Here is a 26,463-nt window from a genome sequence, read left to right as displayed (position 1 = left end):
CCCAAACATGTAGGGAGCGCAGCTGAGGGTTTCTGTTAAGTTTCATTTTGTTACAGAAATCACCATTATTATTTCTTACTTACGATGTTAAAGGAGCAGGAGGATACTTGAAATAAAAGGCTGTGCATGCACAATACCCACACAAATAAATTGCAGTGATCCATCCCAGCACCGGACACGGTGCCCTTCCCTGGCCACTGAGCTGAGCCCTCCCTTTAGAAGGAGCAGGGGAATTCATCACCAAATATACAATATATTGTAATGGAATGATACCAGGAAACAATACTAATTGGAGTCTGAATCTGTCCTCCATGTGGTCACGTTAATCTACTGTTTAACTCGGCAGAAAAGACAGTGAGGAAATAAAAGCTCAATTCATCCAGCCTGAGATCAAAACTTTCATGGCAATATTGGCAGGTTAGACCCTGATTCTTTAAATAGTACATTGCCTTTGTTAAACAAAAGTCATTCTTTTATTACATAATAGAGATTATAAATAAATGTAAAGTGTGCATGCAGTCAACTGCATATTATACAAGCGATATCTATGTTAATAATTGTTTTCTTTGGCAGGCCAGAATCCAGCTGGACATGCAATATTTACATATCAAAATCCTTGGTGTGTTCAAGTCATATTGGATGCAAGTGAAAATATATATGTATATATATTTACCGTATACACACACACATATATATGTATAAAGGTATATATACACCTCTGTATATATACTGTATACATATATACACATAGGTATATGCTAAAAGTGGATTTCATCTTTTTCTGATTCAGGTGATGCAGGCCTTGAAACACTAAAAATATCCTGGCAGGGTATCTGGGGCGGCCGCTGGGGTGATAAATGAGGCTTAGGGGAAGAGATCAGGGGTACGTTCTTTTCGGACAATATTTTTAAAATTTCTGCCACCTGCTTCTCAAGGGCAGCCATCCTACTGCTTAGCAGCTGGATATCTTCTTTGAGTTCGTGTTTGACTTCCTGCAGCGTGGTTTGTAAGGCCTGCTCAGGAATAGGGTAGAAAGGATGCCTAGCATCAGCCTGAATGGGGCTGTGCTCCAGGGGGCTGCGAGTCTCACCAGCTTTATCCAAGCGAAGGTCACTTTTTGTTATTCCACTGTCACAAGAGTCTGTTTTCCTCAGTGGGTTTTTATTTACATCGTTCTCCGAGTCATTGCACTTGGGGTCATCGGACAGCAACCCCATGGACTCAGCCTTTGTGACGTTGTTCCAGTCCTCCTTCTTCTCCTCATGGGTCCCCATCGTGTTCTTCAGTCGAAGCCACCCTTTCCCATTCCCGTTTTTCATCCGCATAGGGCTGTTTACTTTCAGACATTTTTGGTCTCCATTTCCGTTTGGCTTGAGCTCCATTGCGTCCCTGTTGTTCTGCTTCACGGCCTCACTGGTTTTCATGTAAGCCAGGGATGTCTGGATGGGGGTGATCTGAGACACGGTGACCACGCTGGTGCCTGTGATGGAAGCCCCGTTCTGCACGCTCCGGCTCTCCACCTGAAGCTGGTTCCTTTCTGGGTCGATGTGGGTTGAGCCTTGGTTACGCATCTCCTTTTGCTGTTTGAATTTCTGGAAGAGTTTCCGCACAGGATGGTCCACAGGGATGCTCAGCGTCACCTCGTTCTTCTGGCGCAGGCGCTCCTCTTCTTCCTTCTTGACATCGCTGATCTTCCGGAAAATGATCTATGGGGGATAAACCCACAACAGTGTCAATATCCAAAGGACATCACATATGACAAATATTACTGGAGATGGGGAAGCAGTATGGAGAGAACAGACATTTCTCCTTCCTTTTTATCTTAATTTCTTGTAGTGAATTCCAGTGGAGCTGATCACAACGTAGTAACCTCAGCTATATGACACTGCATAGATAGGGTACAAATATATACACACACACTTTCCTAAAAGTATAGATTAGAAGTAGGTTTCACATTTATTTTTGATGCAGAAGATAGAGCCTTGAAGAATGAAAAATATCCCAACACCAAGAGAAGGAAAGAAACTGAATAAAGAGAAGAAAGAAAGAGAGCAAGAACCCAAATACCATGATACCTACCTACCCGTTACTCACAGTCATACCGGCTCCGTCACTATCCTTTGTACAGACCAAAAGGAAAGAGCAATTCGGTGAAGACTGCACAGCTGCAAGTTTAATACAATGTGCATACCCTTCCAGAGACTGGAAAATCCAAACGTGCTCAATACTTTTTAGCTCCATTGCTAGTTTTGTAGGAGTGGCTGGAGGGTGCAATTGTGTTCCCTATGTGCCATGTTGTGTGGCTTCACACAGCAGCACAAGTGTTTCCTGGAGACTTTGTATGTCTAGTACGTGTGGGTGTACTGGGAGCACCACGGAGAAGCACCGTAACAGGGGGCTGTGATTATGGGACCCAGAAATATCCCCCCTTTTGTGATACCATGCCATTTAATGCTGCGGGCACTTCACCCTCCAGCATTTGTCAAGCCTCTATAGAAAAAGGAATCTGAGCCTCAAGCTGTTGAAGGATCCAGAAAGTAAAAAACTGTCCGTTGATTTTATGCATATTACTCATATAAAATCTTTTTTTTTTTTTTTAGGTTGATCTGGTTTTCTTGAACGTGGGACTGAGGCGGGATAAGAAAACTCTGGTTCTCTCGATCACAGTACTAAAGTGAAAAGCAGCACATGATTAAATGCAAATATGGACTACGAAACGATAGCGTTGGTAAGAAAAGTAAAAGAAATCCCCTGCAGCACACAAACAAAACTCTGTGACAGTCAGATGTAGGTTTTGGAGTATCCATATTTCAGTATCTATTTACTTTTTATAAAAAGGCTTCTCACACCTGTCCATATTTGCAAAGAAATAGTTGCTTTCAAGTCTCACATCTTTAGAAGTCGGCATAGGAGTGCCACGATGGTTACAGCTCCTTCTCTGTATGAATCTGGGATGAGCTGGACTTCAAAGCTTCATTAGAGAGCTTTCAAACACAGTAAATATAACCTTGTGTGCTGCTGATAGATGCAGCTGCTTATAATAATTTGGAAAGTTAACAAGTTTATTAGAAGCCTAGTTTAAAAAAAAAACAACCAAACAACAAAACCAACCACACCAAGAGAGAAACATGGAAGATACTTTCCTCTGACCTAGATGCAGTGACACATAACGCTCATTTGGAAGCTCCCCTTCATTAGTGCCTACCCTCATGGAGCAGCTCTCTCTCTCTGTCTCTCGGACAAGCCACTGGGGACAGTAAATAAATGCAAGAGAAGTTGCCCTCGTTTCAAAATTACATTAAATTGAAGCCACGGTCTCTAAATGAGGATCTAGAAGGTGGGTTGTGTTGTTCTGTTTGTGCCTTTCTTTCCCTGGAGGGCAGCATGGCACCTCTGGCAGATGACACAATGCTGAAAGCAACCAGCTGCAAGGATGCGTGTCCCCAAGATGTGTCTCAGAGGAGATGTTCGGTTCCTTCGCTGGTCTCCCCACCTGGCTGTGCTGCTCTGCTCTGTGCTGTGCCAGGCCAGAGTGGCTGGGCCCCTAAAAACATCTGGGCGGGGGAAAACATCCTCTACCCAATGTTTCCCTGCTCTGTGGCCATGACCCTGTTTCACAGCTTGAGCATCCTCCTCTCTTCCAGCCAGCTTCTGCCTGGCAAGTGGTGGCCGGAGGCAGCCAGGGATGCTGCAGGGCAGGCAGCTGCCTGCAGCCTGGCAGGAGCTCGCAGTACTCCCATATCCATTGAATGCATGGTCAGGAGAGCCACGAGCTGACTTTGATAACTTCTGTCCCACCAGCTGTTTCTAAAGACCAGAGTGATAACAACAAAGACTACAGCACCAGCTTTTTATTTCCTCTCCACTTGTGCTTTCCTGAAAACTACCCTCATCTCCCTTTTCTTCAACCAGCCTACTCTTGTTCTTTCATTTCTCCCTTTTCTTCTCTCAGTTCAAAACTTCTCCAGACAGAGGTTATCTCCCTGCACAGAATGTAATTACCTGTAACTGCTGCTGCTGCCTTCTGCAGAGGAAAAGCCCAGACTTTGCTAATTTGACACCTCACACTCCTGAAGTGAGCCCTTCTGAAAGCCAGGAAATCACTATGGGGTTTTTTGCCCCAGAACCACTTGGCCAGAAGCCACTCGGAGGAGCCTAGCCCAGCAGCATGGGGGTCTGGCCCCGAGCACTGCTGTGCCTCAGCTCTGGGGGAGCTGCAGGAATGGGCAGCAGAGGTGATGGACGCCATCAGATTTACAGTGCAGATCTGCTCCAACCAAGTGAGACCAAGGACCCAGTAACCACTCACAGCCATGGATTTTCTCCCCACTTTATGCCCATGTAGTGGAGAAGACACACTCCCAAATCCTCCTGTCACCTCCCCAGGAGGAGATGTTCCTTCAGCCTCTTGCAGGCAGGAACCTGGCAGAGCTCTTCAGTAAATCTTTTCCTCTTTCTCTGCTTGGGACGGAAAGTGCTACACCCTGGAGCAATTGTGGGAAGCTCCTTTGCAGAAGCAAGCCTGCTGCACTCTGAATTAGTGCAGAAAATGCCATGGGACTCAGAAATCCAGGGGTCAGCTAAGAGTCAAGAATTCAGGACTGATCTACCTTGGTGGAGCTGTATTTCCAAGGGAGCAAAGGTGGGCTGATGGACAGCCCTGTGCCCGCCCTCCCCTCTGCTTTCACATGAAATACGGATGTGTTCAAAGCTGTTTGCTATTTTCTTTTCCACTCTGAAATGCATAACCACACAGATCCTCATATCTCACCCGACCCTGTGAGATTATGGCACTTTGGACACCAGGCCTTGATCCTCGTTCATCCACTGAACCACTCTGTCACCACAAGGAAACTATTTCACCCCTGCGTCACCCCATGGAGACTGTCCCCTCTTCAGGACATTCACCCTCAACCAAGGGAGCAGAATGCCTAGCACAGCAGGGACCTAGTCTTGGTCAGGACCACTAGGTATCACTAGCGTATGTACAAGTAAAAGAAAAGAAAGATCCTCTTACACAAACAAAGAGCTGGGGAAAAATGAGATGTGAATTCTAGCAGTAATAGTTGCTCTTCATTACTAAATTTTTCCATATTAGGAATTTTTTCATGTGTCTGGATTTAATCCACTTCCACAGTGGTTTAACCTAAAACAGAATAGGATTAAATGTGTTTACATGGAGACTTAATTCTATTAATGTCTAATAACTATTACCAGCTATTTTTCTCTATAAATAAGAACAGAAAACCTCCTCACGCAATCAGACATTCCTCAGCAAATTGGGTGAGGCTTATTTTGAAATCTTAAAATGGATGAGCTATCTCAGTTGTCCCTGACCCTTTTCAGAGAGGTTACACATAGGCCTCTCCAAATGTTTGTCCCAGAAACAGGCACAAACCCCAAAGCAGTTAATCGGAAGACACTGAATTAACTGTGTGTACAGCACATCTCAAGCAGTAAAGAGCCATACCCCCATCTCACGGCAAGTGGTAAATTCATTAATGTGACAGAGATTCAGTATAGGAGTCCATTTCCTTTGCAGATGGGATTGTGGAAGACTGCCCTGTGCAACACATCCTCTTTCATGAAACCAGGTTCCTGTTTTTCTTGCTTTTAATGTATTTATTATGGGAAGGAGGGAGAACGGAGTTGACATCAATTGTTGAGCTGGCAAAGATTAAGTAGGAGTTAACTGATGGCCAGCTCTAGGAACTGAAGTATTTGGGTTATCTGAGAGGCAGGCACAGAGGAGACAACAGCAGCTTGAGGTTCTCCATTCCATCTTAACCCCAACCTCCTTTCCCTCCCCTCCGTACCAAGAGGTAACTCACCGTGACTGCAAACTCAGCCCATCACCACTTCCAAAGAGGGACCTGACCCAAGGCACTGGCAAGGGGTACATTACTGCTGGACAAACTCCTGTGAGGTGCCAGCTTGTATAACCAAACCCAAAGCCAAGTGCAGATGAAGGCAGCAGCAACGAGAGGTCAGGGAGCCAGCTCTCAAGGCTGAGACACACATAAGTGTTCCCATCTACTGCTGAACTAATCAGCAGCAGACTATGCTGATTAGTATCAGCATATATCCAGATGCTTTGAAACGCATCCCTCCTCTGCTGTCTTATTTTTTTTTGTACCTGTACTTTGAAAATCATCCCTCCACAACCTTGTGCCATTCACAAAGACCCCTTGATAAGTGACTCCAAGGAAGGTATGAGAACGGATTAAAAAACTGGTAAAAGCCTCGAAGAATCACAGTAAGTTTATAAAAGTGGCAAATATTTGACCAGAGATCATCCTGTCTCATTCCTAGAACATTTCTTGCTGTTGTTAGTGGCCTTCAGTACATGCCTGCCCCGCTCCACAGAAATTCACAGAAATGTATAATTGTATAGCAAAAGGGCACAACAGTTGTCATGGTGATGAATACAGTAGGTGTGCACCAAGTGAGAGAGAGGGAAAGCCACACCAGGCCATCAACATAAAGATTTTCACAGTGACTAATAAACTTTGGCATCCTACAAACATGGCTGATGGGCAAGGGATGCTGGAGTCCTGCAGCAAGGGGAGACCCTGGCCTGGGAGAACCGTCTTGACTTGGCTCATTGCGCATTTCCGCAGTACCAAAAACTGGAACAGAAAGCAAACACAACATTTCAGTCCCCACAGCTACGTACATCCATCTAGAGCAGAAGAAGGAGCCCTGCCACGAGGCTGGACTGGGGCCGCAACCAGTAACTGACAGGTCACACTCATTAACGCACAGGCTAGGCTGATGTGGGTGGTGGTCACCTCTCAAAAATTTGCTCCAGAGGTAACTGTCTTCTCTGTATTAATGCCTTACGCCCATCTCTCTCGCATCTGGTTACTCATAATCCAATGTATTTTTCCAGATCCCCGTATTTTTATACCCATTTAATACAGCAACATCCTAGAAGGCACCTTAATTCAATATTGTTGCCCTGCAGACACTGTTCCCCTCCCCAGCAGCACTGAAAAGGAGATCAGTTAAATGATCCAGGTTAATAAATTTGAAGAAATTAAATAGGGGTATTTTTAACCTGGACCACGCCAGTGACCCATCTGACAGCACAGACCCACAGTTGTACAGGAAAATACTGCAGATAGAGTGAGTGGGATGAGTGGATGGAGTGGGAACTTTCCAAGCTGGCTGTGGTGACAGGGGCAGTGTGTTAGGGAAGGACACGGAACTGCTGGAGAGGGTACAGCAGAGGGCTACAAAGATGATGAGGGGCCTGGAGCATCTCTCTTAGGAGGAGAGGCTGAGGGACTTGGGTCTTTATAGTCTGGAGAAGAGAAGGCTGAGGGGGGATCTGATCAATGCTTATAAATACTTCAAGGGAGGGTGTCAAGAGGATGGGGCCGGTCTGTTTTCAGTGGTGCCCAGGGACAGGACAAGAGGAAATGGACACAAACTTGAATATAAGAAGTTCCACCTAAACATGAGGAGGAACTTCTTTCCTTTGAGGGTGGCAGAGCCCTGGAAGAGGCTGCCCAGGGAGGTGGTGGAGTCTCCTTCTCTGGAGACATTCCAAACCCGCCTGGACACGTTCCTGTGCAACCTGCTCTGGGTGGACCTGCTTTGGCAGGGGGGTTGGACTAGATGATCTCCAGAGGTCCCTTCCAACCCCATGTGATTGTGTGATTCTGACTCTGTGAAATGCATCGTGCTTTGGATCACACTGAAGACTTGGCAGCTCCCAGCTCACTTGCAGCTGGCAGAGCAGAGCAGCTCCTTCACTAACTTTCAGATCCCACCAGGGGGATTCAATCTGTTTCACGTCCTATGGGAATGTTTAATTCCCATAAAAAGGGTCAGCGTCCTCACAAGGTGTGTTGGTCTTGGCACCCTTTCATATAGGTCCTTTTTTGGAAACAGGAAAGCTGTTGTCCATTGTGGCCTGAAATGATTCAAGCTTAGCTGAAGATGGCAAATGGATTTTAAAGTTTTTGATGATGTAACCAATATCAGACAAATACTGCAGTCACATACACATCATTTTCTTTGGGATTTAGACACAGGACACCCCAACCCATGCAGTGCTCAGACGAGTACGCTATTTTCCTGCTTCTAAGAACAAATTACAAAATACATCTGATTCCAGAGCACAGATGCTCAGAACAGGGTTCACCTACGAAGCCTGTGACTGCGTCTCAACACATCCTCCAGGAGTCCTGCACAGGGAGAGAAAAAGGAACTCGGAGAGTGTGAGTCATTTCACCTGCAGCTAGATGTTAAAACAGGTCAGACAAGCTGTACCCTGAAATGCCTGTTTGTCTCCTGTGCCTATCAGGGAGCTTCGTGCATGTCGCCTGGATGCAGATATCCTCCACATGATGGTGGGTAAGAAGTATCCAAACCCCTTCCCTCTAGCAGTGCAAATGTCAGGCTTTGGTGCAGATCATGTAAAAAGCCTTCCCATAAAGCTTTTCTCTCTCTGTGTGTGTACTATACCCTTCATCTGATGCTATTTTTATTCCTCCTCCCCCCCCAGGATGCTGAGGTATTGCCAGTTCCCGGCTGGGATGCATTCCCCATCCAGCCTCAGAGACCAGCCAGTCCTTCCAAATAAACATTATTATTTTAAAAGCTGCAGAGGGAGGACGAGCAATGACTGCGTAGAAGACCATGCCAGACTGGTGGGACCGATTGAAAGCTTGTGAAAAAACAGACTTTTGTTTGCATGGAGCAATGAGACAAACCACTAATAGGGAAGCCAAAGCCCTCCTCTTCTTACCCTGCTCCCCAGGAAAATCCTCCAGCAGTTGGTGGGGAATAGACCTGGTCTCCCTACAGCTCCTAGGAAACTGGAGTCCACCTGGGATGGCCGTGGCTGCTCCTGTACTACCATCCTTTTGCATTGCAAATGTTATCCCACTCCCAGCCGTTGCAGGACAGATCCGGCTCAGATCTCTCTCACTGTAGGCACTGCACTGCTGAGGGATGGCAGAACCAGCAAACCCTTCCCAGGCCACTGCTTTGATGTGCTCAGATGAGTCTAGGATGCTCCATTCCTCACTCTTTGAGGAGTAGACCTCTCTAGGAGCCTTCAGTTGTCAAATGTTGTCAAAAAGTCGTCTGGGACCCCCTTTCTTGATATTCTGAAAACTAGGACAGTCAAGCCCAATTTCTCACATGTAACCTTTGGTAAACAGGCTTGCTTCAAAATTAAAATGTTTTTTAAACGCAGGCAGGTCACAGAGACCATGATTCACTATTGATACTTGTATGTGAAAATGTTTTACATCTTATTTTTTAAGATATTAAATAATCTTTTAAAATTAACTTTTAAGATGTTAACAAATCTTCCTTTTAACTTATATGAATTAAAATGTGCTTAAATATAAAAACTATTGAAAGAACGGACAGAAATGAATGAATCGGAAATTACCTCACATGAGCCATTTTGTTTGTAATTAGGCAGAAACTGGAGCCCTGGGGCCTGGGCTAGCAGAGCTGTGAAATGCAGTCCAGTCTGCTAGAAGAGCCATGGGCCATCTGTATTCGTCCTTCATCTGAAAGGACATCGTTCAGCCTGTGAGCCCCACGGCAAGCCAGAAAAACCCAAACAGCCAGTGTTAATGCCAGCCTTCCTTTGGGATGGATGTAAGAAGCTGCTGCCATGCACTGTGGATGGACTCACTGTGTCTGGAATGGTTCCCTGCCTTGAAAACCTGTTTCTCTGCAGGTTTACTGCCCTTCCAAAACAGAGAGGGTGATGGCAGCATCACCCACAAGATGCAGTTCCAACTTTTGACCCCAGGGGAGAGTAACGCCTCTTCCTAGGTCAGGGCATGGCAAGGGGGCAGGAGTAGACAGCTAGGACGGGAACATCAAACCAAGCAAGACCAGCAAACACCAGCAAAGGGCCAGCAAGGAGCACTGGCGCCAACCCAGCTTCCATTAACAGCTTTTCAGTATGGCTCATGCATGAGAGCAGCCTCCAACCATGGTGTCCAGCACTGGCAGGAGTCTCTGCAACCGAGAAGCGCAGCCAAAAGCCCTCTACCGACCATGACAGCAACCAGAAACCTGGTAGAAATGGAAGGGAGCTGAGGCCACAAAAAGCAACAGCCAAGAGAGACTGAAGCCAGGGCACCTCTTTCCAAATGCAAACTGCATTTAGGCTGCTTCACCTAATTTGCTCCTGTAGATCTCCATGTCCTCTTAGCTGACTTTATTAATCTGCACTCTGAGGATGCAGAATAGATGGCCTGAAATGATGTCTTTATTGTTCTTCTGTTCTGTACACTCCTCAGATAGCTTCACTTTGATGTGAAATTCAGCCTCAAAACCAAATTGCTCTAACAACTGTTTTAATTGCTCTCCAGTAAATTCTCCTTAATCCCTCTGTCCCAGGAACTGTTTTGTGTTAAACCATTGCTCCATCTGCGTGTAGGAAAGGAACTGCTGTCCTTAGCTATGCAGTGCAAATGACAGACTGCTGAGCAATTAGTTAATCTCCAGGATAGGAACATTTCACTAAACAGTCTTTCATGCTGGATTTTGGAGGAAAGAAGGTTTTTGTAGGTTTAGTCTGCTGGCTGGTTGAAAGAAACAGTAAATGGCCTTTCTGCAAATTTCCATTGATCCTGACTTCACAGAGACAGTAGCATGCCGAAGCAAAAGCTTGCTACCACGCACATTTTAATTTTTTCTTTGGAGAAACTATATTCATGTAGTTCCCTCCTAAGCGATTACTTGTAAAAGATGTGAAGATTTCCAACCTGAGTAACAAAGTGATGCCACTTCAAGGAAAGGGTAATTATTTCCATGAGGTTGAAAACACCCTTTTAAGGGAAATTTAATCTCATTTTATGTGCAAGAAAGGGGTTAATCCTTTTACTGTGATTTAATAAATATCCACATCCCCCAATTTGCTCATCTAAAGAAAAAGCGGGGCACGTAGGGAGGGAAAGAAGAACCCAATAACAGATTTCCCAGAGCCTAGAACTTCCATAACCTTGTTCCTGCTTGCTCTGTGTTTTAGAAATTGGTAACTGTAGGTCAAATTTTAATCTGGTTCCATCTTGTGTTTGCAATCAATGTGCATGACACCTGACTACTCTTGCGGAGAGACATCTGTGCATGCTGGCAGCCAATTAGGCTGATCTGCATTTGCGAATAAGCATGCATATTAAGAAGAGAGTGGTTGAGAGTTTGGCCCATCCATTTCATACTTGGTATGGATCTGAAGTCATCCTGTTTTACTTTAAAAACGTGTCTGGATTGAAGAAGAAATAGAAGAGAAGCAGGCAGAGATCCAAGTCACATTTGTCACATCATGGCCCAGCACATACAGCACCAGGCTGGGATTCAGGAGGATGGATTATTCTGCTGGCCTGACCTCTGGCCAAGTGGGAGGTCTTGTGCAAATCACACACTGTCTCTTCATGTTTCCTAGCATAAGGGAGGGTAACAGCACTGCCCTCATTTTGGCAATTAATTGGAAATACCTCCATCATCGTTAACTATTTACAACTGAGAGACTAGGATCCATGGCTGATAGCAGAGAGAAGCCACTGTTTTGGCCTATTGCCAAAACTGATACACTTCATGGAAAAAAAAGATGTTCTTAGGATTTCAACTCAAGATTGAGGGCCCAAGGCTCTGCTGCACTGAGGCATCTAGGGCAGTGCACAAGGGAGATACAATGCTACGTGAAGTTCTTTCCTGCTGCCCTGACACATCAGTCAAACCTTGATTAAGCATAGCATCAACACCTATTTTGCCAGGAAGAATCAGTCAAATCACTCAGCTTGAGTGATGGACACTGATTCTTCAAAATGGTGTGATTACATGTTAAAGAAAGCAAGCGCTGAGCTAAGGAGTCAGCCTGCCAAAAGAACTGCCAAAGCCTCTTCCTCTGTTTGCGCAATTACGCACATTTACATGGACCGCAAGCATTTTTTGAGAACAGTTCAGTCTCCTGACTCAGGAGCTCTCCTGTTCTTCCAGTAGCCCTGACCTGAGCTCCTGCCTGTACATTCAGCACTTACAGACGCCTCCTTCTCTTCAGAAGCCATGGGGAAACAACTCATGGGTTTGCTGCTGCTGCAGGCTTAGGTGTTATCACGGAATCACACAATCACATGGGGTTGGAAGGGACCTCTGAAGATCATCTAGTCCAACCACCTGCAAGAGCAGGTCCACCCAGAGCAGGTTGCACAGGAATGTGTCCAGGCGGGTTTGGAATGTCTCCAGAGAAGGAGACTCCACCACCTCCCTGGGCAGCCTCTTCCAGGGCTCTGCCACCCTCAAAGGAAAGAAGTTCCTCCTCATATTTAGGTGGAACTTCTTATATTCAAGTTTGTGCCCATTTCCTCTTGTCCTGTCCCTGGGCACCACTGAAAAAAGACTGGCCCCATCCTCTTGACACCCTCCCTTTAAGTATTTATAGGTGTTGATCAGAAATATATCTGATGCCTGCTGGGCTCCGGGTTTCTGCTTGGAGAGGGATGCTGAAGAAGGGCACTGCGCACCTTTGCAAGTGTGTAGCTTTGCTGTGGTTTTTAAACAAGACTCTGTAATTGAAGCTGATCACTTCTTTTGCTGCTGTGCCCTCACTGTTTTCTGTTTTCTGTTTCCTTTCATTTCATCAAACAGCATATGCCTTAGCATGTTGCAGAACAGCCAGACTCAGACCTGTTTCTCCAATACTGCCAAAGACAGCAAAAGGCACCTTCCACATACAGACACAGTTACTTTAAATAATAAACCAGCAAGGCTACTTGATTTATGATTTATAGTATTTTTCAACCAGGGCCTATTGCTGGTTGGCCTAGTTTAGGGTCAGTGCATTGTAGATGGGAACGCTGATTGTGTGGCCTCAGAAGAGCGTTGACTGTAACCATGATCCAAAAAGACACAGTCCCTCCTATGGCAGCAATGAAACCCATCTTTAGCCTCCTAATTCCTTTTGAGGACCCTAAATCTTATACTGAACTCAATAAAAAGACTAAATTGGACTGGGAACCTGAAACACATTTTGAATCAGGGTCTAATTTGTTTTCTGGATACAACACAGAGATGGTTAAACATGGGGAAATTGAGCAGAGAGCAATTTTGGGGTAACTGTTGCACTGTAACTATTACTGAGAAGTGTCTCATGGGGACCCTTGTTCCCTCTCGCTGGTTGGGTTTATCCACTTAGGGATTTTAAACTCATGCCTTTCTATACTCCATAACAAGCCTTTCATGTAAACAAGTCTAGCCTGGGTTGGTCACTTGGTGGGTGAGCAAACTAAATAGTTTCTCCTGCTCTCTGCCTCCTTCTACCTATCTCTCCTTCTTGCAGACATGCTCTCAATGGAGACTATCAAGTACTCATCTCTCTTCCTCCTTCTTCTTCCCCTTCCCCTTTCCCTTCCCCTCCCTCTTTCCCCTTTCTTTCCCTTTCCCTTTCCCTTTCCCTTTCCCTTTCCCTTTCCCTTTCCCTTTCCCTTTCCCTTTCCCTTTCCCTTTCCCTTTCCCTTTCTTTCCCTTTCCCTTTCCCTTTCCCTTTCCCTTTCCCTTTCCCTTCCCCTTCCCCTTCCCCTTCCCCTCCCCCTCCCCCTCCCCCTTCCCCTTCCCCTTCCCCTTCCCCTTCCCCTTCCCCTTCCCCTCCCCCTCCCCCTTCCCCTTCCCCTTCCCCTTCCCTTCCTTACTGAAGCAGTTATCAGAGGAAACAAAAGGCAGGGGACGTATCTCTCCTACTTCTTTGCCTACTGCCGGGGCAGAGAGAAGAGCAGATCTCTGCCGCTCTTGCTGGACTTTCTTTCCTTTCCTCTTGCAGGTGTTTCTTGCTCTGTATAGCACTGAACTCCTGCAGAAAGGGAAGCTGAGGTTCTTATAAGGGCTGTGGTGGATTTCCAGACCCTGGGAAAGAAGAGCCCTTCAGAAGGCTAAAAACCCAACCCTGGTAGACCTAAGATCTTCCACTGGATCTGGAGGAGATCCCCAGCAAAGATGTCCTCCACCCGCCACAACGAAATCATCCCATGACTATTAGGACTCCACACTGATGTAAATAGCTGGTGACACATACCACCAAGCGGTGCGCTTAGACCATGTTGCCACCACCAATCCTGCCAGCACATCACCATTAGGAACCCTAGGGTTCAGGAGTTGAAGAGAGCTTCCCATTGCCTTCTAGCGCAGCTGTGGGTGGTGTGTTCCCTGGGAGACAGTGCCTCTTCAAAAGGACTGATTCCACCTAGATCAGGCAGGTCTGGTCCTTGAAAACTTACATTGCCCATTGGATCAAGCTCTGCTGTTGGCATTGGCCTAATGAAATGTCAGTAAGCAGCGCTGTCAATTGATTCAGGCTTTGCTGTGGTGCAGATGAGTTACAGTCTGTGTGTTTTATTGCAGATGACTTAAAAAGAAATTCCTCAAAGAAAGCAGCCTTGTCTTTGCCCAGTGCAGTATCTCCTAAGAGTGATATGTTTCTGAGCATAAATAGAGAAAGATAGTTCAAAGCCTCCAGATGACAGTAGGGAGGTTTGAGCTTGGGGCAGACTGCAGAAATGGTGCTCTCTGGGATAGTGAAAAGTGCCAAAAGACTTTTCAAGCTGCTCTTCAGCCTGATTTAACTTGGAACAGAAAAATCAATCATCAATAATAATATGCAGTACTAATCTACCACTCCTCTTTCCCTGTATTGGAGAAAGCAGGATTCACATTGCTGCCTCTTGCCAGATGCCAAAACCAGGGCACAGAGAATCACAGAATCACCTAGGTTGGAAGGGACCTTCAAGATCATCTAGTCCAACCATATATAGAGGTCATATATCACTGGCTCAGGGTTACTGAGCTGCTTAGAGGATAAATGAGGGATGGAAAGAAGGTTGCCAGCCCAGAGCCCCCTTAGTAGGAACAGCCACACCACAAAAGAGATTAAATATATAAAGAGCTATATTAAAGGAAAATAAAATTACTAATATAAAAATGGACTTTCTCTTCACTACTGTCCAGTCTGGGAAACGTAGACCTGGATTGCAAGTAGTTGGAAGGGCTCAAATGTAATTGTAGTTAATTGCTGAAATTAAATTCAGACCAGGACAACTTTACTGCTGTTCAGGTTTGTGTTGGAAGAGGAGTGGGAAGGTGGGCAGAACTATCTCTTTATTTAGTAAATTTTTCATAAGGTCTTGTTTTATTCCAATGGAAAACGTGAAAAAAACTTATTTGGGTTCTAGCCAGTGCTACTTATGACAGATTCAGTATTCCTGAATATCCTGAACACAAAGCCACACAGAACATGCGCCCAGAGGATTTGCAGAATTAGTGTTTTGTTCTCTGTTTTTTTGCCTCACGGATTTCTGTCTGAAGATCAAATGGTCTCAATAAATGCCTAAAAGAGACTCTCCATTTACAAAGTAATAGATCAACAAAGGAATTGCAAATTGTTCCCAAAATGAATTATTCTCTCCTCTCTACTTTAAGTGGAAATTTAAATTAATTGGAATGATTATGGGTGGTTGTTTTTTTCCTTAAATATTACTGTACCAGACTGTAAAGTGCCTGAAATTTAATCTCAAGTCTTCAGAACTGAAAAAGTGTTTTTCAACTGAAAGCTTGTTGATATTTTTCCAACTGCATCAACTGGTCTAACAAAACATAGCACCCCTTGCTCTCAGCCTTGCTTCTGACATGGAGGACATTCTACCTGGCTTTCAGAAACTTTGCTTTTATATGAAATGTGCTACCAGCTACTTTGTTTGTTCACTTCAAATTTTCCAAGGTTTTGTTAATTTATTGGAAAGCTTTTATAACGGGAGCTTCAATTAAAACGATGCACTTCCAGTGCCACGTGATGTAGAACGCCACCAGTTCTGTTTGTGGTAAGTCAGAAATGAAGAAATACTTTTAAAGGGCAGAACATATGAACAGTGGACCCAAACAAAAGGGACAATAGGCAGCCTCTGTACCTTGAAGTCAAGCCAAGGCATCAAACCTTGTCGTATCTTTCCATATTACAAAACAGAGAGGTAAAATGTGTTATGGTCTCACTGTCAGACATTCCTCACCTGAACCAGGTCTCATAGTGGAGACCAGTTTGGTGGGGAGCGCCACTGACTCCACAGTCAAGCTAATTAAAAAACATGGTAGTATCCCTGAGTGGAGCAGACATAGGCTGGTGGCTGGGCAGTCATTTGCTTGTTTCCTATTTGCTTCTAGATCCCAGTCAAGGACTTGATCTTTCAAGTGCTGGTGGGGCTGAAAGTGAGGGCATGTCTATGCCGCACCACAAAGAAGGGCACAAAGACCCCTGTTATAGCTCTGCTGCTTTCAAGCCCAAAGCTCACATTGCACCATGGTTCTGCTTTCAGCCAGCCAGCCATGCCAAAGTTACCTTAGAATTACTTCTTTTCCTTCTTGACCCATAAATACAGCCTATTGCCATATCAGAGAAGACTGGACCTGCCTGGACCAAATCCAGGGAAGTGCTGCCAGTCGCCACTCCCTTTCTACAGATCTTTTGGATGAAACCCAAGCTCAAATGACCGCCAGACATATCCTTGTGCCTACCTTTCCTATGGGACACCCTGCAAATGAAGCCACAGCTATGCTGCAAGGGACAGTGAGCTGGGGCAATTCAGCAACTCACATCTCTGCTTCTCAGCTCAGAGGTGCGAGAATGAAATCCAGTGGCACTGTGACCTGGCAGTTCTTTTAAACTGAGATCAAGACTTGGAAAAAAATGAACATCTCTGGCAGATCATTCACTGACTGAAAGACAGGGACAGCCCAGGGAATAACAGATGCAAAATAACTCAGTTAAGCCACTGGGAAATCTCAGTTTAACAGGAAAAAAGACCAAAACATTATTTAAACTTTTCATATCTACTTCATTTAACTATAGAAAGCTCTGTGAAATAACCTTATCAAGTATCCCTGGGATTCTTCAAGTGAAACATCTCACCAGCAATAGCTAAAATTTTCCCAGTTGAGAACTCTCAGTTGGCAACACATAAATAAGAAGTGCTGGCTGTTGAAACATACTGTAATTGCCTTTAATAGCATCGTAGCCAGTGCTTCAGTGGGGAGGAACTCCTTAAGAAGAAGAAAAGACCCAAGACATAAAATGTACTACTTTCACCTAAGCATTTCCCTTTAGCCAAAAATGGTTGGTGTAGGGCTGACGTTGAGGGTGCTTTAGCTTTAGCTCAAGAGATTGAAAGAATTACAGTTTTTCTCTCAGCACAGCAGGGGCCTTCTATTTATGGCATAATCAAATGAAAAACTTTTAGAGAACAAAGATCTCATTTAAATGATGCTGCTAATGTTTCCTCATACCTGGATCTGCACTAGTGAAGAGCTCTTCCTTTCTGGGGCAAAAAGTCAAGGAAAATCACCCACAGCCAGAAGAGCCTGGAGGAGAGTTATCCCCTAACTAGTGGAGCTTCCTACACCAGCATGGAAATACTGCATCAGCCATGTGAAACTTCAACACAAAGAGAAGCCTGCTGTTCCCTGAAGGTTACTTGTCCAGAAATGAAGGTGCTTATGATAGTCTCAGAGCCTCTTGCAGGCAAAAAAAAGCAGGCTGCCTATGTGGCAAACACTCGGGGAGGATGAAGTGCTCTGCCTGCTCCCAAAGGGACCATTATGATTTTTCTAACCTCAGAGGATGTGAATGAGGAACTTGGCAAGTGGTGACTGCAGAGCTTTATGTTTATTTCTGAAGGGTATCAGCAAGAGAAAGAGAGAGCACAAAAGAGTTAACTAGTGGGGGTATGGGGATGTGATAAACAGATGGTGTGGTGAAGAGCCATTTCCTCTCCATTTACATGCTGGCTGCATTAAAGCAATCCCTGGGCTTTCATGGCAATAAGCTAAGGCTCTGCTGGGGAGGATTTTAGTGATTTGGCTATATCCTAGTTATGAGTATCATTCTATTGTGTCCCAGCATTCAGTCCGTTCTTGGGGAAAAGGTCCTTCAGTGTTTTTCACGTGATTCTTAGTGATCTTCCCTAATAGCTCTATCACAGCCATCACCTCTTTTCCAGACGTGGATCTCTATAAAGCTCATCAGCACTGTTTTATGTTCCTATCCATGTATTAAGGCACTGACACAGGATGTTCCCTAGGGGCCAAGCCTGCTGTTTGTGCAGCCTTAGCTTATCTCATTGCTCCAGACCCAAACAAATTAGTTTGTAATCCTCAGTATTGTATACTTTGGCAAATATGGCTTTAAAAGTGATAAGAAATGACCTCATGTAAAATTGGAGTCAGTTCAGTTGATTTGTCCCCTCTCCATGCCTGGGGCTAGTAAGAAAACCCTGTACCTGCAGAAATAACAGGTCTTTGCAATTGATATCATCGAGGATTCTGTATTTCCCCAGATGTGACTATGCTGCACCCTGTTTACACAGTGTTTGTATCCTTTCTATCACTCCCTGTGCACACAAAATTAACAAACCACCAGCTGCTACAGGATAAACACTGCTGCGAGGATGCAGAGAGACACCAGACAGAAGAAGTACAGATCTCTACCTCTGGCTCTGTTATCTTTTCATCTCAGATGCTGCGTTCACTTCTCAGCAGTCCTTTTGACCTCTGAGACTTTGACTAAAGCACCCTCTCCATTTTTTTTCTCGGGTTTGATTTTTTTTTCCTGGTGTCTTAAAAATTCAGCTGACCCCAAGCCCCCACACGAGACACCAGTTCTTCAGCCACCTTCTACCAGGAAGGCCTTGTCCAGGCACTTGTAGCAGATATTGACTCAAATAAGCACAAACACAAGTTGGGTGGAGAATGGCTGGAGAGCAGCCCTGAGGAGAAGGAGGAGTTGGGGGTGTTGGTGGATGAGAAGCTCAACATGAGCTGGCAATGTGCGTTCACAGCCCAGAAAGCCAACCGCATCCTGGGCTGCATCAAAATAAGCATGGCCAGCAGGGTGAGGGAGGTGATTCTGCCCCTCCACTCTGCTCTTGTGAGACCTGGAGTACTGTGTCCAGTTTTGGAGTTCCCAACATAAGAAAGACATGGATCTGTTGGAACGGGTTAATGTTCCAATTATCCCACGAAGATAATCAGAGGGATGGAGCACCTCTCCTATGAAGACAGGCTGAGAGAGTTGGGGTTGTTCAGCCTGGAGAAGAGAAGGCTCCGGGGAGACCTTATAGTGACTTTTCGGTACCTAAAAGGGGCGACAGGAGAGATGGGAAAGGACTATTTATCAGGAACTCTAGTGACAGGATGAGGGATAACGGATTTAAACTGGAAGAGGGGAGATTTAGATTAGATATTAGGAAGAAACTCTTTCCTGTGAGGGTGGTGAGACACTGGAACAGGCTGCCCAGAGAAGCTGTGGATGCCCCATCCCTGGAGGGGTTCAAGACCAGGCTGGATGGGGCTTTGAGCAACCTGGTCTGGTGGGAGGTGTCCCTGCCCAGTGCAGGGTGTTGGAACTCGATGATCTTTAAGGTCCCTTCCAACCCAAACCATTCTACAATTTTATGACTCTTCTCAGTGGGGTCTGGCACCCATGATAGATGCTAGAGGATGCCTACAGATGCGCCCCCACCCATGGGGCAGGGCTGATTCATGTATCAAGAGCATCTGCCCATAAGAAGGCTAGCAAAGTTAAAGGCTTTGGGTGGAGATTTTTCAAGGTCAATCTGTGTCCCAGCAGAGTCCTTATCTACCCTGTTTGCAGCTATCTGACACATTGGACTGAATTTGAGTACAACTGATATGGGAAGAAGTTCTTCACAGAATACGTTACTTATACACCACAGGGCTAACAGTGCCTTGGTTCAACCTTTCTGACAAATATTTTAAGTTATGGCTGATGGTTCATGCAGATCAGTCAGGCATCTGTTTGGTATATTAACGCATGGCTGTGTTGAGCTCGTAAATTATTATTCAAGTACTTTTGTAGAACATCTTGAGGTTATTGGCTAAGTCTTTTAAGAAATGGAAACAGGTACAATTAATAACACATGAAAAACATGCATGATTCAGTTCATCCATTTACATTTCTACTGTCGCATTCTTTGCCAGGAGGGCTAATACAGCCTGGGAGAAGGATGGGGGTCATTCATAATTGAGCTGCTCTGAACTACCAACAACTGTTCCATTTAAAAATGGATTTTCCTTAGACACATGAGGGAAATGGAAATTCATTAAAATGGCAGGCAGTCAAGAAAGGCAGAATCAGTGAAAATAGTGAGCCTAGACACAGAAATTAAGTACTGAGATGCCAAGATGCTCTGATAAGGTCAGGAACACAGAGAAGGAAACCTGGATTTCTGTGCACTGAGGGCCAAGTGATGGGCATGAATAGAAAAGCATAGCTACTCTTAATATAGATGCTTCATTTTAGTTGACCGGTTGAAATATCCTGCTTAGAAATGGCTGTTCTCTGCTTCTGTCATCTGCTGCTTGCTTTGGTCCCCATTTTCACATTTTTAAGGGAGTGCAAAGTGCTTTGGGCTCTCAGAAAAAGCCAAAACTGGTGCACGCAGTAATAGGAGTGCTGTCCCTAATGAAAAACCGGAGGACAACGGACTGTTTCTAAAAGGGATATGTACACACACAGCACAGAGAAGCAAGTCCCCCTGCTCTGGAGATACAGTGACTGATGGAAACATTTAGATAGGAAGCACTTTTTGGCAGCTGAGACAGACTTTTTGCGTACTAATAAAATGATCTAAAATTCATCTAAAAATCTGAGGTGAGGTCCCAAAGTTCAAAAGATCACTGACAGTTTAATTAATGGAGTTAAGAGAATTAGAGACTTTTATAACTGTTTACACTATGCTCCTTTTTTTTAACAATAACAGTATATTATGTTTTTGTTATCCTTAGGAAGGGAAACAAATTAAGGCTACGTGCTGCGAAAACTGAGAAGTAAAAATATGAGGAAAAAACATGGATTAATAATATATATTCCTTCCTAAACGCATGGAAGAGTTTTGCCTTTTAGCAAGTTGCTCGAAAGTGCAACAACAGGGGACTCAGCTTAGTTCAGGTGCTTCCCAGTCCCAACAGCTATGCCCACCTCTGGCATGCATATATGCAAATCAGCTATTAAAAAAATTGCTCTTCCAGACTTCCTTTGCATAGGACCTAAACTGAAGCAGCTTGCTAATCACAGCAACTGGCTGACAATTAAAAAAGGCATAGTCAATCAGCCATCACTAAGTTGGAAGTGACAGGCTGGGTTCTATTTTTAACTAAAACTAGTGGGATTCATGCAAACTTGCCCACAAAGTTTCTCTTGCGCTTTGTGTATAATTTAATACTTTCCTACATGCACTGTTTCTTTGCTGTAGAAGGCAGCCCAAAAATAGCATCCAAAGTCAGGTAAATCTAGGATTTGCACGGCTGCAGTGATTATTACACGCTGAACTAGCACGTTTGGGTATTACTGCATCTGTAAAGTTTGTGCTGCAGAACAATAAATGGATGGATTTATACCTGCACAGAAAAGACCTTCTGCGGGGAGTTTTATTTAGCATTTTACAGGCTTATAGCATGTAACTGGTGAGGAGCCTTTTTGTGCAAGCCAAGGCAAAAACCTCTTCGGAGACAGAGAGGCAAGAATAAAATCAGTGCTCTCTCCAATGCAAAACAGCTGTGAAATTGTTACCGATCATTTCTAGATTGGACAAACCGGATCCCATTGTGGGCAGAGCCAGAAAACTCCCACTTGGGTGAATGTTAAAGCTCTGTCTGGTCCTCATGAAGCCTATGGAAATCCATTTATATGATCCCAAAGAACCAGCAGAAATTCTCTTGCCCCAGCCATGGTTTTGGGGGGTGCATTGCAATTGGCATTCCCACTCTTGCAGAAGTAAGGTTTGGGGAGTGAGAAGTCTGGTGTAGAAACTCATTTTTATACCTGCAACTCATGCTGGGCTTTGTTAATAAAACATCTGGCGTTCAGCTCCAGGAAACAACAGTGGAAGCAACCAGAGCACTTGGAATTAATCATTTCAGCTTTGTAACATTTCCCTTTTTTTTTTTTATAGTTATTCTGTTGGAAAAGTTGTAGATCTACATGGTAACTAGGCTCAGCAGACCATGCTAGAAGAATTAAATCTGGCCAGGGACATCGAGGACAACATGAAAACCTTCTATAAGTATGTCAGGGATAAAGGCAAGACTAGGGAAGGTGTGGGCCCTCTCCAGAAGGAAACAGGAGACCTGGTCACCCAGGATATGGAAAAGGCTGAGGTAGTGAACGACTTTTTCACCTCGGTCTTCACCAGCAAGGGCTCTCATCACACCGCCCAAGTTGCAGAAGGCAAAAACAGGGGCTATGAGAATGAAGAACCATCCACTATAGGAGAAGATCAGGTTTGAGACCATCTAAGGAACCTGAAGGTACATAAGTCCATGGAACCTGATGAAATCCATCCACGAGTCCCGAGCGAGCTGGCAGATGAAGTTGCTAAGCCACTTTTCATCATGTTTGAAAAGCTGTGGCAGTCTGGTGAAGTTCCCGCTGACTGGAAAAGGGGAAACATAATCCTCGTTTTCAAAAAGGGAAAAAAGGAAGACCCAGGGAACTACAGGCCGGTCAGTCTCACCTCTGTGTCCAGCAAGATCATGGAGCAGATCCTCCTGGAATCTCTGCTAAGGTACATGGAAAATAAGGAGGTGATTGTGACAGCCAACATGGCTTCACCAAGGGCAAGTCATGCCTGCCAAGTTTGGTGGCCTTCTATGATGTTGCTATAGCATTGGCAGATAAGGGCCAATGACATCATCTACCTGGATTTATGCAAAGCAAGCGTTTGACTGTCCCACATGACATCCTGGTCTCAAAATGGGAAAGTCATGGATTTGATGGATGGACCACTTGGTGGATAAGGAACTGGCTAGATGGCCGCATTCAAAGGATTGCGGTCAATGGCTCAATGTCCGAGTGGAAAGCAGTGACAAGTGGCGTTCCTCAAAGAAGTGTGGCCAGCAGGTTGAGGGAGGTGATTCTACCCCTCCACTCTGCTCTGCTGAGACTCGACCTGGAGTACTGCGTCCAGCTTTGGAGTCCTCAGCATGGGAAGGACATGAACCTGTTGGAGTGGGTCCAGAAGAGGGCCACAAAGACGATCAGAGGGATGGAACACCTCTCCTATAAAGACAGGCTGAAGAAAAGGCTCCAGGGAGACCTTATAGCAACCTTCCAGTACCTGAAGGGGGCTACAGGAAAGATGGTGAGGGACTCTTTATCAGGGAGCGTAGCGATAGAACAAGAGGTAATGGTTTTAAACTGAAAGAGAGGAGATTTAGATTAGATATTAGGAAGAAATTCTTTCCTGTGAGGGTGGTGAGACACTGGAACAGGCTGCCCAGAGAAGCTGTGGATGCCCCATCCCTGGAAGAGTTCAAGACCAGGCTGGATGGGGCTTTGAGCAACCTGGTCTAGTGGAAGGTGTCCCTGCCCATGGCAGGGGTTTGGAACTAGATGATCGTTAAGGTCCCTTCCAACCCGAACCATTCTATGATTCCATGAAATTCATTGCTCTCGGCTAATTGTCTGGAGGGGTGTTAGATAACAGAACAGACCTCTTTTCTTCATTTTCTGCATAAATCCTACCTGCTAGGATGGCAGTGGCTTCAGCATTAGGCACAGTTCTACCTAACGGAGGTGGCCCAAGAAGCCAGGAACCACTTGCGGCTGTGGCAGCTCCTGGGCACATTGAGGTCATCACAAAATAAATTTGGCTTCTCTCAGAGGTAACACAAATGCATTCGTAACGCTCCCATGGCTTATTAGGCACCAGAGGAATCACACAAAGCTATGGGGAGATCAGCTTTGTTAGGACGCCTGCCCAAAAAGACAGCCTTCCGCAGAGCTAAGCCTGGCAAAGAAACAGCCCACAAGGGAAGCTCAGGGACAGGGATGGTGACCTGCTCGGGGCTGCTGCTGGCTGAGCTGCCAGTGCCCGTGTTCATCACAACACTGAAACACAACAGGGGCTGATGATAAAAACCACCTTAACTGGCAATCAAAAATGAAATGGCAATGTTGCTTCCCATTGCACCATGCTCATTCCCTCCCCTTCCCTAGTAGCTGGAAGAAATTAAAAGCATCAATTTTAATCGATGAGGGGAGATGAACACAAAATACTTATTTGTTAATATTTGCAAGATTAAAAATAGTAAACCTTTGATTTATTTTTTTATCATCATTCAAGTCCTGTGCCAGCAACACTGCCCCGAATCGATATTAGCAGACAGCCTGCAGAAGGATTTCTGAGTCAACTAAGGAGAGCCTCTTCGTTATGACAGCTTTCTAAACAAGAAAACAGTATTAATTCACAAAAAGCACACAGCAAATCATCGTCAATCTGGAACTTCACTCTAAGATAGCCTGTTTACACTTCTGTTTTCCTATTGGTGCTGCCCATAGCTGACATTTCCTGTTTAATGATCTTTCCACACATAAATAAATCACTCAGTTTGCATTGCCTGCCTGAAGAAGAGATGCTCAGACCTTTCGCTGGGGTAAATCAGCAGAGTGCCTTTTATTAGAGCTGCTGAGTCCCTACATGCAGAAAGCAGCACATCAGCACACAGGATTTTTTCTGCAGCCATACCACACTGTTCCAAGACCCTTCAATGAAAAGTATGCTAAATTGCCTTGCACTTCTCAACAAAAAACAACAGTAAAATAATGGCCTGACAGACAAGATCAAATGTCCTTTTGATTTAGATTTAGGCAGAGAAGCAACTTGTCCAGGAAAATATAAGTCTGCCTCTGTAATGCCAAAGGATTATCAGAATTGGGCTCAGTCCTACTTTTAACAGAGTTGGTGGTGCTTTGCCTCTTGCTCCTACAGAAGGGTGGCCAGGATGTCTGAGGAAGGTACTTAATTTAGAGATTATATTCAGAATAGAATAGAGTCCTGCTGGTACCCTGTGGGATTAATTCGGCTCTGAAATACTATTAAAGATGATAGTGAGTTAGCTGATCTCTGCATCTGCCTGCAGTCTAAAGGCAAAATATATTAATCCAGACTGTGCCATGAATCCATACTACTCCAGGCCTCCCAAAGACACTGGGGGATACACAGTGCCCTGTTTTTCAGGTAAGTATTTAAACACTCACTAAGATACCCAAGCCCTCAAGGTGGAGAGGCGAGGCGAAGAGAGGAGAGGAGAGGCGAGGAGAGGAGAGGAGAGGCGAGGCGAGGCGAGGCGAGGCGAGGCGAGGCGAGGCGAGGCGAGGCGAGGCGAGGAGAGGAGAGGAGAGGAGAGGAGAGGAGAGGAGAGGAGAGGAGAGGAGAGGAGAGGAGAGGAGAGGAGAGGAGAGGAGAGGAGAGGAGAGATTTTCAGTTGGAAGGGACTTACTGTGATCATCTAGTCAAACTGCCTGACTGCTTCAGGGTTGACCAAAAGTTAAAGCATGTTATTAAGGGCCAAATGCCCCTTAAACAATGGCAGGCTTGGGGCATCAATCATCTCTCTAGAAAGCCTGTTCCAGTGTTTGACCACTCTCTCAGTAAACAAACACTTCCTAATGTCCAGTCTAAACCTCCCTTGACGCAGCTTTGAACCATTCCTATCACTGGATACCAGGAAGAAGAGACCAGCACCTCCCTCTTCACTTCCCCTCCCCATGAAGCTGTAGAGGGGTCACCCCTCAGCCTCCTTTTCTCCAAACTAGACAAGCCCAAGGTCCTTAGCCTCTCCTCATAGGACATTCTTTCCAGCCTTTTCTTCAGCTTTGTTGCCCTCCTCTGGATGCGTTCAAGACATTTCACATTTATCATCCACTTCTGCACCCGTCCATGAACATAGTCACAGCCAAGGGAGCACACTGTGCTCGTCAACGGAGAGAAAACTGCGGTGCCTCCAGGGAGGGCTTCAGAGGTGCACTTACAGAATCACAGAATCTTCATGGTTGGAAGGGACCTTTGAGATCATCGAGTCCAACCATACAATTGCTCCCATGCCCCTGATTCCCCACAGTCCATACGACCCGAAAGGTGCCCAGAAGAGACCACCATAAGGGAGATGATGAAGTGGCAAAATTGAGAAGGAAGGGAGTGAGGTACAGAGAAAAGAACCAGCTTCATAGCTACCAAAAAAGAAAAGTGAGAAAGCAAAGCCACTGACAGCTTTTACAGCAATTGCTCTGCTCAGAGAGCTGTCCCATGCTGTCTGGCAGAGAGGCACAGAGGGCTGAAGTTAATGCTGCTGCAGCTTTCTCTTTGTATTCTTATGTTCCTCTTCCACCTAGCAAAGTCATGCACACTCCTCCAAGGACTAACTTCCTTGCTTTAACTGCCTCAAACTCAAAAATCTCCATACACCTGAAGAGGAGCAAAGACAGAAGGAATTGTTCAGGGGAGCAGGAGATGGGAGGGAAGAGATGCAGAAAAAAAACCCTGGCCTCAGATTTATAATCCTAACTCAGAAGGAGTCGCGTGGGTCTCTCAATGGCAGAAGGTGTAGCATGGACCGTGCTGGGCTGTCTGTAACCACACAGATACAAAT

At 45.3% G+C, this 26,463-nt stretch overlaps 1 protein-coding gene across 1 annotated transcript in view; it reads right to left on the bottom strand.

Annotated features, from left to right (window-relative positions):
- Positions 1 to 758: 758 nt before the first annotated feature.
- The window catches only part of KCNH5 (potassium voltage-gated channel subfamily H member 5), a 178,457-nt gene continuing 152,752 nt past the window's right edge, over positions 759 to 26,463 (bottom strand). Inside the window, exon 11 of the mRNA XM_074148736.1 lies at positions 759 to 1,706. Coding sequence (XP_074004837.1) covers positions 759 to 1,706 — 948 coding nt within the window. The remainder of the gene's footprint in view (positions 1,707 to 26,463) is intronic.

The sequence above is a fragment of the Numenius arquata genome, chromosome 6 (genome assembly GCF_964106895.1).
Source record: "Numenius arquata chromosome 6, bNumArq3.hap1.1, whole genome shotgun sequence".
NCBI classification, from domain to species: Eukaryota; Metazoa; Chordata; class Aves; order Charadriiformes; family Scolopacidae; genus Numenius; species Numenius arquata.
Note: the sequence above shows the minus strand (reverse complement) of the source record. Positions and strands in the feature narration are given on the sequence as shown.